At 40.8% G+C, this 14,708-nt stretch overlaps 1 protein-coding gene across 1 annotated transcript in view; it reads left to right on the forward strand.

The window, feature by feature from the left end:
- LOC140230840 (myotubularin-related protein 10-like) overlaps positions 1-14,708 on the forward strand; it is a 95,316-nt gene that overhangs the window by 54,355 nt on the left and 26,253 nt on the right. The window contains exons 6-7 of the mRNA XM_072310985.1: positions 4,402-4,799; positions 14,585-14,672. Coding sequence (XP_072167086.1) covers positions 4,402-4,799; positions 14,585-14,672 — 486 coding nt within the window. The remainder of the gene's footprint in view (positions 1-4,401; positions 4,800-14,584; positions 14,673-14,708) is intronic.

A 14,708-nucleotide genomic window follows, 5' to 3' on the forward strand; every position in this document is an offset into this window, starting at 1 on the left:
TCAAGACTTTTGTGTGTAAAAGGAAAGTGTTGCCATTTTAAACTCCCCTTAACCCGTTGAAAACGAGTCCCGAGTATACTCAGGCAGGTGTCCATGGGAAATGCGTGTTGTAGCGAAATCAGCCCGTCCTCAACGGGTTAACAGTTACGGCTGCAGCACATACCTGTAGAGTACCTAGCATGTTGAAACCTTGGCATGAGAATGTAGGCTGTACCTCCAGGCTCTCGTCACTTTATATCTGTGAAGTGCACATACATTGTATAACAGCCCCCGCGATTTGTAAACGGAAACTTGAAAATGTTGTGTTCCTCTCTATATCTCTTCTGGAGTATTTTTTCCCCCAAATCTGCCTTTTAGCGGAAGCATTTCATTACTCAGTACAGTGTGAAATCAAGGTGTTCCTCTTAAGGTAAAGGATGAGTGGGCTTGCAGTAGCAACACCGTCAAACTGCATACACTGTACAAATGCAAGTTGGCTTACATTGCTAGGTTTGAATCAAATGACTGAATTTGGTGCTCTGCAATCAAAACGCCATGGTGCGATTTCTCAGACAAGGATAAACTTTATATGGGGTTTTGATTATGGAATTTTTATTTTTTTTTTCACCTTGCGTCTTTGGCACAGGTTGTGTACAATACCTTTGCATATTCCTTTAGTCTCTTCTGTGGATTTGTTACATATCATATATCAGCTCCATGCTGGCAGCAGTCCCAATAATCTGGGCACATTACATTTATTTAATTGTGGGAAAAACATTCTCTGTGAAGTGAACTACTTGTACAAGTGTTGAATCTCCGGTCTCACAAAGTTTAGGTCTTGGTTACACTGAACATACAGACTTCATGACTAGAAAGCTTTGAGGAAGTTCACAAATACAATTGTATAGCATGTGTGAATGATTCCTTCGCAATGTACACAAGGTACGGTAGTTTATCTTCACAGGCATGCACACAGTGCCCACATTTCTCCAGCTTAAATACATAGAAATACACAGGTGGGACTATGATCAGAATGAGCACATTGTGCAGTCAGTCTCATTTGTGCGTGCTGATAAAATCACAATTCAAAAATCTTTCCATTGTCTTTCCACAATGCACTTTCATTTTTGTCTCGCCCGCATAGTGGGATACATAGGCATCACTTTTCTGTCGTCGGCGTCTGCGTTGTCAACAGTATGATGTACTCTCTCTTACTCTCTATACTTTGATCTATATACCACCAAACTCATACCGCCGGCATAGAACCTGAAGATGGTGTTCAAGTTTGAATATTGGTGAAGTTAGACAAGGTCAAAAGGTTTTTTAACCTCACATAGAAGAACATTATAATCGCAGATTGCGATATGCGGGTGAGACATTGGTTTACATATAATGCCTTGCTTATGATACAAAAATGTACCTTGAGAATGGAGTCATAGTCACTTATCGCCTACAGAACATTTGCACTGCATGGTGAACAAAGCCATGTTATGTATTGCTGGCGACAGAATTAGTGTACTACAAGACATGTGAAGGTGGTAATGGTGATTAAAATCTTATGTGTGTCTTGTGTGTTTGACTTCGGGGTAGATCTACCGCCTATGCCTGTAAATTTAACGTATTTTCCATTATTTTATCATTATGCAAGCTCTTTGTCTTATAATACACTGCGATCAAGATCAACACTTGAACTGTCTTGAATGAGTGTTTTCCCAATCTGTGTTTTCCCAAAGTTGTTCGCAATTGGATAATCTTTCTCTAGGGTCAAAAATATGTACTATTGATACTCCCTGACAAAAGTCTGCAAATGAAGGATATGCCATATGTTCTGTTGCTTCCCATAGTTAACGTGCGATGGCAGAACATGTGTGTTTAAGGTCTGTTGTATGCTTTGTGTGTGCTTTTGTGTGTGTGTGTGTGAGAGTGGGCGTGGGTGTGTGCAGACGAGGGTTTATTTTATCACATCATGGGTAATGATCATGTGAATGTAATGTAGTCTAGCTAATGTTCTATATACCCTCAATCTGTCCCCAGTAGGAAAGGGGGTAGGATGAGGTTGGGGGGGAGGTGGGAGGGGATCTTGCTTCCCTCCTTGAGAACATCAACTGGAAAGAGATGAAGTTCAGAAAGAGGGGGGGGGGGGGGGGGCAGGGGAAGTAGGGAGCTGGAACACCCTAGATCATATCCATTCAATTAAGTGACTCATTGTCACCACTATAATGCCGTCTACTAAATACGTATGTCAAGTCTGCCACATTCCCTCTGTCCTGCCTATTATATCTGTAAATTAAGTTTCCCCTCCTATCCCTATCTTTGTCCGTCTGTCTGTCTGTCTCTCTTTTTCTTTCCTGCTGTGGGTTTATCTACGGACCCACTTCTATTTATTTGTTTATCTATAAGTACAATGTAATCTGTTCATCTATTAGACCTATTACTATGTCTATCAACTCCTCGGTCGGTCCATCTGGCTAGCTATCAACATCATGCATGTGTGTGTTTGTGTGTGTGCTGGGAGGTGACACCTCCCTGGTGTGTGTGTGTATGTATGTACAGTTACAAAATGTACAGTATGTGTGTATGTGTTTAAGTATGTTCCCATCTATGGTATTTCTCTATCTTAATCTATTTCCATACTCATTCTGCAACTGCATCCCTCCCCCCATCATCATTCTCGTCGAGGGTGTTAAATTATCCTCTCCCTTTTCAAGTCCTCGGCAGTGCATAGAAACAAAGAAGGAATGATTTACAGTGTGTGTTACTTGTGGAGATTGATGCAGAAGTTTAGATCATAAAACTTGTTTTGCAGTCTTAGATGAAACATTACCGCAAACCTTTTGAGAGCTCAATGTCAAAGGAGAGGATAAACCCACCAACACTAAATGCAAGAAAGCCCTTGCAGTTTTTCAAGGCTGACAAACTTTTTGCTACTTCATGGCAAATAATTGTTGGCGGCTGTGAGCAGAATTTTGGGTCTGTATTGTCAAAATAGGGAGCTTGTGATTTGCATCGTGGACGTTAAGACGACGGCTGTTTTGACCATTTTCTCTCCCTGTGTCATGTGGCAAAGTACAATTGTAGCTTTAGATTACATGTAGGCGAAGCCTATACAAAGTAAAATACTTCCCCAATAAGTTGTTTGTCATTATAGCTTCTTGTAGCTCTGTGTTGTGAATTTGAGCAAGAGAAGATGATGGCCCTTCTTGTTCTCAGAGACTGCATATTAACTTCCCTTGCTCATTGGCATGGGTTACAATTTCTTGGTCCGACCAAGTTCTTGCGTTGACTGAAGATCTGAGACTCCCCAAATTGTGAATGTGCTCGGAAGTGATACGTTGAAGAGTTGTGCGCCTTAAACGGTGATCTTATACTTGGCTTTAAGCTGATGTTGGAAATACGATGTCATCTCTGGCATAAAAAAAAATGTGAGGTGGATTTATTGAAAGAATACAATGGCCATGCAAAGGTGGTTTTCAGCATTCTTTGTCGTACATATGTGTTTGTTTGGTTTGGTTTGGTTTGGGTTCTCTTGTCTCAAAACTCTGACACTCATGGCCGTCAGGTGTGTGTGAATCACCACACTCGGATTCCCGGGTTTTGGGGGAAGTCAGAAAGTGAAAGTTAGACAAGACTCTAAGTGGGCTGAGGATACCCTGGGGTTGCCTTCCTTCCCCCCCCCCCCCCACCAAACACCAACTCTCACCATTGCCAAGAACTTGCTGAGTGATCTTGTCTGTGACTAAACCTCTCAGCCCCTAAACGTCTGCATCTTTACTTCAATCATCAGTTTTCTCACTTTCTACAAAAACTTCCAGTGTGAACAAAAAGTCAGACCTCGTTTGTTTCAGATTTTTAGGTTTTTTGTGGTTTTTTTTTTGTCTCTCTACATGTACATTGTGGAAACACATGTCATGGTGAAATCTGTAGGGAGAGACTTGGACTTGGTAAATATTAGATATTTACTTGAGTGTATATACCAGCACCTGAAAGGACAGTCTATTATGTTTAAGACATGCCTGCTTCACAAGAGTATTCATATTACACGAGGAGTTAACTTTTTTGAAGGTTGACTATGAGTAATGGCCAAGATTTTAAATCCCATGTTGAATACCAAATAGATGATGGTTTCCTGACAGTGCATTGAAGTGAGATATTATACATGTTAGTTAATGCTCCTGAAAAATTGTGTATTCGTTGTCAAACTATACATTGTAGTTCTGGTTATGACTACTGCATGCTCTGATTGCTACGTACCTGTGATGACAACTTTCCTGTTTTCTAGAAGTACATTCCTTGGAAACCATAAAGTCTTACCTACCGTACTCATGAAATGGTAATGGTAGAAGATTTGAGAGATGATTTTATGCAGAAAATGAGAATATGGCATTCTCCTCTGATTTATTTTTTTTTCTCTCTCCAATCCAGATGATACATACGATATTGCACCATGCCTTCCCCACAAACCCCCAACTCCTCTTCGCCTTTGCCTTCAAGCCTCCGTCAAACTCGCCAAACTCGCGGCCGCGGCGTGCCGAGTCGACGCATGGCGGCATCACCAACGGCCACGAGGCCAAGAAGGCCCTGCCGGTGCGGAGCGGGACCCGCATTAAGGGCATCCTGAACCCCCAGCCAAAGTACACGCCCTTTAAGGACAGCATCACCTCCGCGCCCCCACCCCCGCCTCCCAACAAGCCGGACCGGGAGCGGCACGGGCGGACACCACAGTTCAGGCGGCAAGAGGACTGGGAGCACCAGATCAAGAGGACGGGGGCGAGGAATGTACGGGTCACAGAGGTCAACCGCGACTTCAGATTATCAGACAGGTGAGATAACTAACCCCCTGTTCAGATGCAAGCCAGTTCATACCAAGCTGTTACTTTGTTCTGGCTTTGAATACAGATTCCTTTTAATTTCTCTGTGTGGAGGTGACTTTTGGGAGCTAGGTCTGAAAAAGCAGAGAGGGATCTTGTGATACTGACCAGGTTCAGCCAAAGGAGCGAGGTATGCTCCTTGTAGGATGAAAGCAGTACGTATTCAACCCTTATGCAGGCTGGACTCTCTGATATCATTACAAGGGGACTTTTCAAACAGTGAAATAGGTGACATGGGGCTGTACTTAAACTCAATGTCTGAGACCGGCAATATTTCCGGAAGATTCGAAACACAACACATTTGGTTTTATAGATCAGTGATGGATTAACAGTTTGATATGAACTTGCCAGCAGATTGCTGTAACAGGCATAGTCACAGTCTGAAGTATGTAATTTTGAAGCATGCATAGACACCTTCACTTTTTGTTTTGGTCATCCAAGAACTGCAAGGACATGGAGTCACCTCACATCCAGCGTCAAGACATGATCATGATGGTGATGGTCACGATGTAATATGCCAGCGTTATCGCTGCCTGGCACAGTGAGCAGGCAAGCAGATGACGCTGTCCTCAATCATATGAGCTTTGACAGTTGGGAGGCGTACTAACGAAGGATCAATTATCAGTTTGACCAAGTCTCTGAATTCTTGGATGCGACCCCTCAATATATATAGTTCACACTTCCATCCCAGGACCTGACGAGGGGAGATTCCATCCATAATAAGGGTGGAGCATTTGGGGTAGTGCTGTGGATCTCTCGTACCCCTCCCCTGCCCCTTCTCCATTATCAGGTAACACCTCTACATCCTGGAGAGCAAGATTTACAGCAGTTTCTTGCCCCCCCCCCCCCAACCCTCTCACTCAAGCACTGCTGGAAGACCAATGACCAATGAGCACCGTAACGCTGCCTGTCACTTGTGATATTCTCCGCTTTGGCGTCCCCGGAGCATTGGAGCAAGTCTGCCTGGTGTACCGTCACGATTCGACCTCTCAACACTCATAACTTGGGAAATTAAATCAGGAAAACATGTTTCTTTCTCATTTTGCCCTTTCCAGCACTCTCTTCCCCTATCCCTCGCCCTCTCTTATTCCACCCCATCATTTGACGGGCAAAATGGGGACGTCTGACCGCACGGGAAATTAGGTAAATGATAGGATTCAAGGGGATCTCATCCATAAGAATTTTGCACTCTCCATCTCGCTCTTGTGCGCTTTATATAGTAGCTGGAGTTTGCTGGCTTCAGCGTGTCGCTTTATTGTATCATGGTGGAACCGAATAGGCAGAAAAAATCAACATCCTGCTTGAATCATTGTGGAGAATTTATATTTAGAAGGCCTCTGACAATACCCGAGTTGAAAGACGAGAAAAGTGACAGATTATGAACCGAGATTACGAGTAATCCCAGTTCGTTTTTGTATTTCTGTATGTGCCCATCCATATACACTGTATATGTGTGTTTGTTGGAGAGTATGCAGTCATATTGTGTGTGTGTGTATGTGTGCATTTATATGCCCACACTATCTCTGGAAGGGTGCAGACTTATGGAGCTTTTAGACTCAATTTGTAAAACAAACGCTGTCAAGTTATTTGATCTTCGAAATATCAGGAGCAGATGTCGTGGGAACTTGTATGAATCACAGGCCTGACGCGCATGCCGAGCAGAACTCTCACATCCCATTGCTGAGTTTACAAACCAAACACAAAGCCAACTGAACTTCAGTTTAATTGATTTCCACAGAGGTATTATGGATACAAAATTTGCCACAGCATACTAAAAGCAAAGTTATGATATTGGTGCAGTTATTCAGTTATCTCAAAGAGTGGTCAAACCAATAAAATCATTATTTATTGATTCATGTGTAAGGCATAAGAGTTTGCCAATGTGAACATCAGTTGCAGTCCAAGTTTTTTGGGTATTGTACAGTACTTGTATGTCTGCAAAGCAAGAGTGTGACTGATGTTTATGTACAGATCAAAAATAAGATAAGGATTGGCAGACTCGTATCAGGATAGTGATCTCTCTGTCACAGGAAGATGGGTGGAAGAAGGTAGTAACAACCATTCCTTGGTGCAGGCTTGAAGCACTTCTCTGTGGTGCTACAAACTTGGAAGATGTAGAGTGTTTAGAGGAGTTCTTTGATTCAAACAAGAGTCTTTATTCACCCCCTTCTCAAAACTGTGATCACTAATTCAAGGACCTGACGCATTGTATTTCTTATATGTGTATTTTATAAAACATTCAATGTACCAGTTTGTGCAACCTTTGCATTTGATTAAGAAACCATATATGTGGTCATAGAAAAGTAAAACCTGTAAGTTCTTTCACACAGACCTTTTCCTTCAAACAAAGAGTCTTTATTCAGTCCCTTTTCAAAGCTATATGTATGATCATTAATTCAGGGACCTACGCATTCTATTTCTCAAACACTCAATGTACCAGTTTGTGCAACCTTTGCATTTGATTAAGAAACCATACCATAGAAAAGTAAAACCTTCAAGTTCTTTCACGTAGACCTTTCCATGGTAAGGTGCGAAATGAAGCAGACTACATGTAAATCTTGTTATATGCAATCTGATTTTTAATTCCCCCCCCCCCCCTTTTTGTGCTAATAGTGTTACGAGGTTGTTAGGGAGTGCATGTATTAGGGAAATAGGAAATTCTTAATGCCCTTCACAACCATTTGGGGAAAACCCAGTCTGGGAAATATTGCATGACCAGTCCAGCCGTCGTTGATGCTTTTGTATTTTTTTTTTCTTGCAAGATACAATGTATGTGCTGTCTTGGAATGTGCACAATGTTTCTACCTCATGTCTGGATTAGTCACAAGGATTATGCTCTCTGCAAAGCAGGAACATGTTGAAAGGGCTCAATGTGGAAAGAGGCTCATAATGTAGATTATCACCCCAAAATACAATATTATGTCTTAACTTTCTTTGTTATAATTCGTAATTGTGTCTTCAGAATAATTCTAAGCCCTAGAAGACTGCAATTATTCTACATTGCACAATGTAGGTGTATGATTCCACAGCATCACACATTGAAAATGGTGTAAAGTTTTTGTATGAACTTCCTGTATGTACATGTGTGCATGTGTGTGAGTGTTTGTTTATGTAATTTTATTTTGAAAATAATGACCCATCTAATATATTGGATGTCTTCCACTGTGCATTATATTATGCACCAGTTAATTGGATCCCAGAGATTTTGGAACCTGTTGATATTGGTCAGTAGGGTGATGGTAGGTTTTGTCTTAAAATGCTCCCGTGTCGTCTTGCTTTTGTTAAGTGTAGAGTCTTGGCAAAAAAAACAACAACAAACAAACGGTTGTGTCATGGAAGCATTTTATGTCTGTTTCGTGGATGAGACCTTCTTGCAGGCACAAAGACTGTTGCAGATTGGTCTCACCCTCATAGCCAGCTCACTCCGACGATGATGTCAGTATGGTATAAAGCCTTGTTACCCTAGACTGCAACATGATTCACCCAGCAGGAGTTTTAAAGTCTGGTGTCGTTTAAATCTGCCACCTGACTAGCAATGTTTTGGTGACTTCTGCTCGGAGAGCGAGCGAACATGACGACTCAGCCTTATCAATCACAACGCAACACAGCGCCTCGATTCGTCTTGTCACTTTACATAAGCCTAGCTGTCCGTGATGCTGTAATTGTGTCTTAGAAGGAAAGTACGCTCGCCGCAGGTTCCCCAGTATCTGCTACGTTTCCGCGGAGACAGAATATGATTCATGTATTACTCTCCTGTTGCCGCATGATTAATATAATGCAGATTACGTCAATCAAGTTGTTTTTTTTTTTTTTAATACAAGGGGAGAAAGACAGTACTATTTTGTCCAGTTCACTACCAGAAAATTAACAAGAACTTTTCGGACACTCTAGAATTGTCAGTGGCAAAGATACTTCAGGAAGACAGTCAGTCTGACCAACACATGTGATATCAATCCTTGGGTCCGTCGAACGATGCTAAACATCACTTCATCTTTCTTTCTTTCTTTCTTTCTTTTTTAGCATTAAGTGTAGGCATCTAATGCTTGTTGTTTGACCTGTTGTCAAGTGGCACTGAGGTATAGGAAGTCCTGTTACGTCAATCAAGTTTGTTTGTTTTTTTTTATACAAGGGGAGAAAGACAGTACTATTCTGTCCAGTTCACTACCAGAAAATTAACAAGAACTTTTCGGACACTCTAGAATTGTCAGTGGCAAAGATACTTCAGGAAGACAGTCAGTCTGACCAACACATGTGATATGAATCCTTGGGTCCGTCGAAAGATGCTAAACATCACTTCTTCTTTCTTTCTTTCTTTCTTTTTTAGCATTAAGTGTAGGCATCTAATGCTTGTTGTTTGACCTGTTGTCAAGTGGCACTGAGGTATAGGAAGTCCTGTTCCAATATAATGATTCTAACAGACATCAGGAAGACTTAAAGGGATCGTATAGTTTTGGTTGAGACCTAATTTCAGGTTTCTAACATTTTGGTGAGATAATGAGAAACCTCTTTTTATTATGGAAGAGCATGTATTTCTATGAGGAATTCAACATTCATTTGATGAAAATTGGTTTTGAAATGGCTGAGATATCCAAAAAAGAGTGATTCTAATAAAGTGTGGGACCCACACTTTCTTACGATCGCTTTGTTTTACTTTGTTTTTGGATGTTTCAGTTATTCCAAACCCGATTTTCATCAAATAAACTTTGAATTCCTCTTAAAATGGTATGCTCTGTACTATATTGTAAGTGTTTTCTTGGTATCTCGCAAAAAGTTAAAAGCCCAATTCTCATCTCCACCAATACTGTACCATCCCTTTAAATCTTAGCTATGTGGTCCATGCCTTCCTCGCATTTCCTGCATTGGGAGTGGAAAGCTGGGATATTGTATTCTATTTCATCTACAGATCTTTTTTTTTTTTCTGCTTCCTTCTTAAGAATTTTTGTTGTTGTTGGACGCAGACTGAGAAATCCATGTTTGTGAATGAATCATTGATGTGGGATTTACGTTACAGTATTGCTGTTTGTTTTTCGAGGAGTGTTGGCACTGTTGTCTTCTTTCATTTGGCACAACTTCCTGAAGTGATTTTATTCAGGGCGATATTATGCCTGTACATACAATATCGAATGTATGTATGTGTTTATGTTTGTCTCTCTTTGTCTGTCTGTCTTTCTTTGTCTGTCTGTCTGTCTTCCTCACTCTCTCACACACACACACACACACACACACACACACACACACACACACATCTGAATGCAAGTGACTAGATCAGGTTTTCACTAATGAAAGGCTATTTGAAGACAAGTAGAGACAGGTTGGTTCGCATGTGTACAATGTGACTGTTCCAAGGACACAACATTTATCTCTGGCAGTGTTCCATGCGAGAGGCTGAGCTTCTTTTCTTGCTGTATACTTGTACATTTTGTATCGTTAACATCATGCTCACATGCAACAGTTTGCCTGTAGGTCCCCATCGAAGTTTGATCCCAGGACCTTGTGATATGCCAGAGTCAGAGACCCCAACCACTGAGCCATGCTAACCTCCATGTTGGCCATGTGAAGGATGCCATGTGTGACAGCTGTGCTCTGTGTAGTTATTGACCGTTTTCACACGGGTCGTTAAACGTAATTGCAATGCTGAATTACAAATATAATTACAACTAGAGATTGTAATTTGTCATTACTGACAAATTAAGGTGATCCGATTTTTTTTTTTTAATCAATGATTCGAATCATGATCGCAATAGGCATGACCATACAGGTTTCATCTGTATTTAGAGACATTGGCCGTGTCATGTTTGGATTCTCATTTAGAAAAGGGAGTCATGTCTGCCATCTTTGGTACTAATTCTGTATACACTAGATAACGAAGATACAGCAACAAATACATATGACCTTTGACCCACCTTTACACTCCCAAGATGACATCTGAGGAAAAAGTGGTTATTTTGTGAAATGATTCTTATAACATGGTTTTTGCGTGTGCAAAATATTGGAGAGATAGGACACGTATTCACCAAGATACAGGATGAAACATTTATGACCTTTGACCCTAATTTACATACCCAAGATGGTGTCCGATCAAGTAATTGTTATCTTATGAAATAATGTACGTGACATGAACAAAACATGTGCAAAATATGGGATTAATAGCCATTGTTGTTGTTCATCTATTGCACAGAAAGTAGTAGAAAGAAAGAAAAATAAAGAAAAAATTATGTTAATTTTATAGAAATTTGAAGGAGAAGCATGAAAAAATCAGAAAAAGATAAAGTTAGGAAAGGAGATTAAGACTGACTAAAGAAAAAGAAGAAAAAAAAAGTGTTTAAAAAAATTTCAAAAAAAATATTGGCAGGGGTGAGCCTCGAACCAGGGACCTTAGGATTACGAGTCGGATGCGCTATGCAATGACCTATTTCATGCTCCATAGGCCCTGTGTATTAAGCAAAATGACGTTACATCGAAGCCACGTGCCATTTTTCAACCAAGTTTTTCGACGTGATGCCGACGTCGTATGAAAAAATAGAGGGCACACTCACGATAGCCCAAAGTCTCAGCTACAACATATTAAAATCTGGGAAAAATTCACCGAAGCATAAGTGAGCTAGTGCTCGAAAAAGATAGTCATGTCAATTTTCACTGCCAGAAAAACTGCTCTCCCCTAGAGATAACACGTAAACTGGTCAAATTTTACAAGGATACTTTCAATCCATTTTTACGAGGTGATGACGTTATCCCATCAAAATGTTGTTTTTACAGTAATGAAAGAACATTTCATAAGCTACAACATACTGAAATCTGGGTGAAAATTGGCGAAATTCAAGTGAGATACGCTCAAGTGAATTTGAAATTTGATGACGTCATTTTGAAAATTTACTTTTTTTACTTTATTAAGAAATTTGATATCTTTTAATCATTTTGTCAGCATAGCCAGCCCATGAAATAACATGTACAACTCATCAGCTTTCAAAATATGTAAAGAAAATGGGGGGTCACCGTTCATCCTGACGAGTAAAATCAGATTTAAAATCATCGGTTTTTTGGCATAGTTGCACTGTATGTCGCCATTGACGCGCGCGCGGAATTTCAACTTTGACGGGCCCGTATGACGTCATATTGAGTCGGATCGACTTGAAACTTGGTAGAAATATACCTTGGCATTTCAGACATCCGATCCGTGTGAAAAATCGGGAAATTTCTATTGCATATGAGCTGTGTGTGCGTATACGCGCGCGCGCGTACGCGTCCGTCCGATTTTTTCAATTTTTCAAAAAATGCTCCAAATGGTCTGAAACGTGTGCAAAAAAATTTTGAGCTCGATTTGAGCATACAAATATTTCAACGCGCGCGTACGCGCACGTTTTAAGGTATAGATGAATTTTCAGAATATGCGTAGAATGCGTTTGACTTGAAATTTATGTGACGTAAATTTCATTGAAAAACTCCACTCCATTAATGAGATATGATTGAGAATGTGTTTTCATATAATGACGTCATAGTGACGTCACGGTCGACTGATCACTTTGATTTTAGTTCGATTGCCGTCTTTGGGACACGATACATACATGGTGTAAGTTTGAACTTGATAGGCATAGCACTTTTCTGAGCTAACCTCTGCACAACTTTTGGGGAGAAATAAAGAAAGAAGAAGAAGAAAGAATCCGTACAGATACAGAAGGTGATCCGAGAGGATACTCGGATCACCTAATTACAATTATGATGGAAATTATCGTCCATACACATGACCGAGGAAGGCTTCGCAGATTCTGTGGTTTTGAATTTCAGAGCGAGGAGAAGACTTGCGGGTTCTTTCTAAGTTCCCATCAAATACTCTTGAGTTGTAATGAGTGTGGTTTTTCTGCGGAAGTGGTTGAAAGGTCACCACCATAACCTCTGCCCCCACAACATGATTTGGAGGTCAATCCATACAATGTACACATGACTGTTTCATTCCACACAATTCCGGAGAATCGTCACTGCAAATCACATCCGGACCGTCATTCAAAACACATGTATGATTTAAATCATGATTCAAATCACCTTGTGTGACTCCAGTTTGCATGCACACGGCCAAAATGTGTCATAGAATTTGCATCATGATTCTAGTGATGCATCACTAGAATTGTGATTCAAATTACGCACTCTCGGTACGTGTGAAAGAAAACAACCACTCATCCTGGCTTGTGTGCACGCCACAGTCTGCAGTACCACATTCCTGCATCTGCTCCCTACGCCAACCAACACTTCCCAAAGAAATTTGTGAGCTTCACAAATGTCAGTGGAAGGTCTAAAAGCTGAAGTAGCCAGCTGTTATCCCTGTGCCGAGACAGAGTGAAAATTTCTGTGGGACGGTCTGACACTTGTGACACCCCGCACATTGATTTGATTGTGAGTTTATATGCTGCTGCCTTCAAATGGACGAAAGAGTTCAGATCCATTTTAAGAAAGAAAGAAAACAGAAACCTCGATTGGCGTTTGCGCAGAGGGGATGTGCAGATCTTTTGGAGGAAATTTGCCAATTTTCCATGAGGCTCTAAATAGAAGCCCCAAAGCCCCAGGCAGGTTAGCGCCAGTTCCTTCATTTCTTTTCGGGCCCCCAACAGGTTCATGGAGCATCTGTCCAAGGAGGCTCATGAAGGAGGGCAACAAAGTTTATCCCCGATCCAAGCCGCGGGGGCTGAGATGTTTCCATGGTAACAGTCGGCTGGCTTACCATGTTTGTGTATGATTAGGAAAGTGAGATCCGAGTGATGTAATCAGTAAGCCGAACAGGGGCTCTTTTGTCATTTTTGTTGCATTAGAGTTCATATTTGGCAGACTTCGTGTGATGATATCAGTTATTATGTGCTTGAATTGTCACTTGCTCATTTGAATTTTCTTTCTTCCTATTCTCATGCAAGTTTAATCAAGTGTATACTTATCCTCTGTTATATGATATGATGATTTTTATTTTTTTTTAAACCGCAGGTGTCTATACAACCTCATAATGCCATACAGTCAGAGTAAAAATCTTCCACAAGCGCTTCAGAATACATTATGTGTTAGAGCTGTCAATTAAAATAAAAGAATAATCATGACAGTGATAGTGCCACAATGTCTGGATTCCATACTCCAAACAATATTAATGGTATACCATGCAGTTGGCAAGCCAAATCCGAGAACTGGACCAAAACCACTTGTACACTCATTTGTGCGGCAAACATCTCAACACACACATCAGACATATCATCATGATGGTTGTGGAAATCTTAAATACACGTAAATTGCATACAGTTGGTGCTTGCAGAACAAGAGCGGTACAGTGTAAAGAGCTGTCTGATTCGATATCTACACATTCATTTATGTTGATCAGATTTTGAATGTCAGAGACAAATGTGGGGAAAAGTTACGAACTTTAATATATTGCAATGCATATTCTTGACACTCTCAAATTGAAATTTCAGACTGTAGGTACTTCACATTGTTGTTGTCATTGTTCTTTTTTATTCAAAGATGATTGTTCATAAGTGGTATCATATGAAATGTACTCTGAAGATGGTGTTTTCTCTCTCAGTGTTTACTGTATTCGTCATCAGTTTCACAAGTCCTTCATCTCAGCTTTCTCTTTCAAACATCTCACAGTCATTCATGTCTCTTTCAACTTGCATTATAATTCTCAGCGTCGTCTTCTCAAGTTTCTGAAAAGAAGATAGATTATGTCATTCGTTCTCACTTTCATGTGTTTTTCTTTGTCTCGCCAGTTTACCGGAATACTTTGTGGTCCCCGACCCTTGTTCAGACTACGAGTTGAAGAGTGCGGCAGCAAACTACGAGGATGGCAGGGTACCGGTAAGTGCACAAAAAAAGAACGTCAGAAACGCCGGT

This window comes from Diadema setosum, chromosome 7 (assembly GCF_964275005.1).
Source record: "Diadema setosum chromosome 7, eeDiaSeto1, whole genome shotgun sequence".
In the NCBI taxonomy this organism is placed as follows: Eukaryota; Metazoa; Echinodermata; class Echinoidea; order Diadematoida; family Diadematidae; genus Diadema; species Diadema setosum.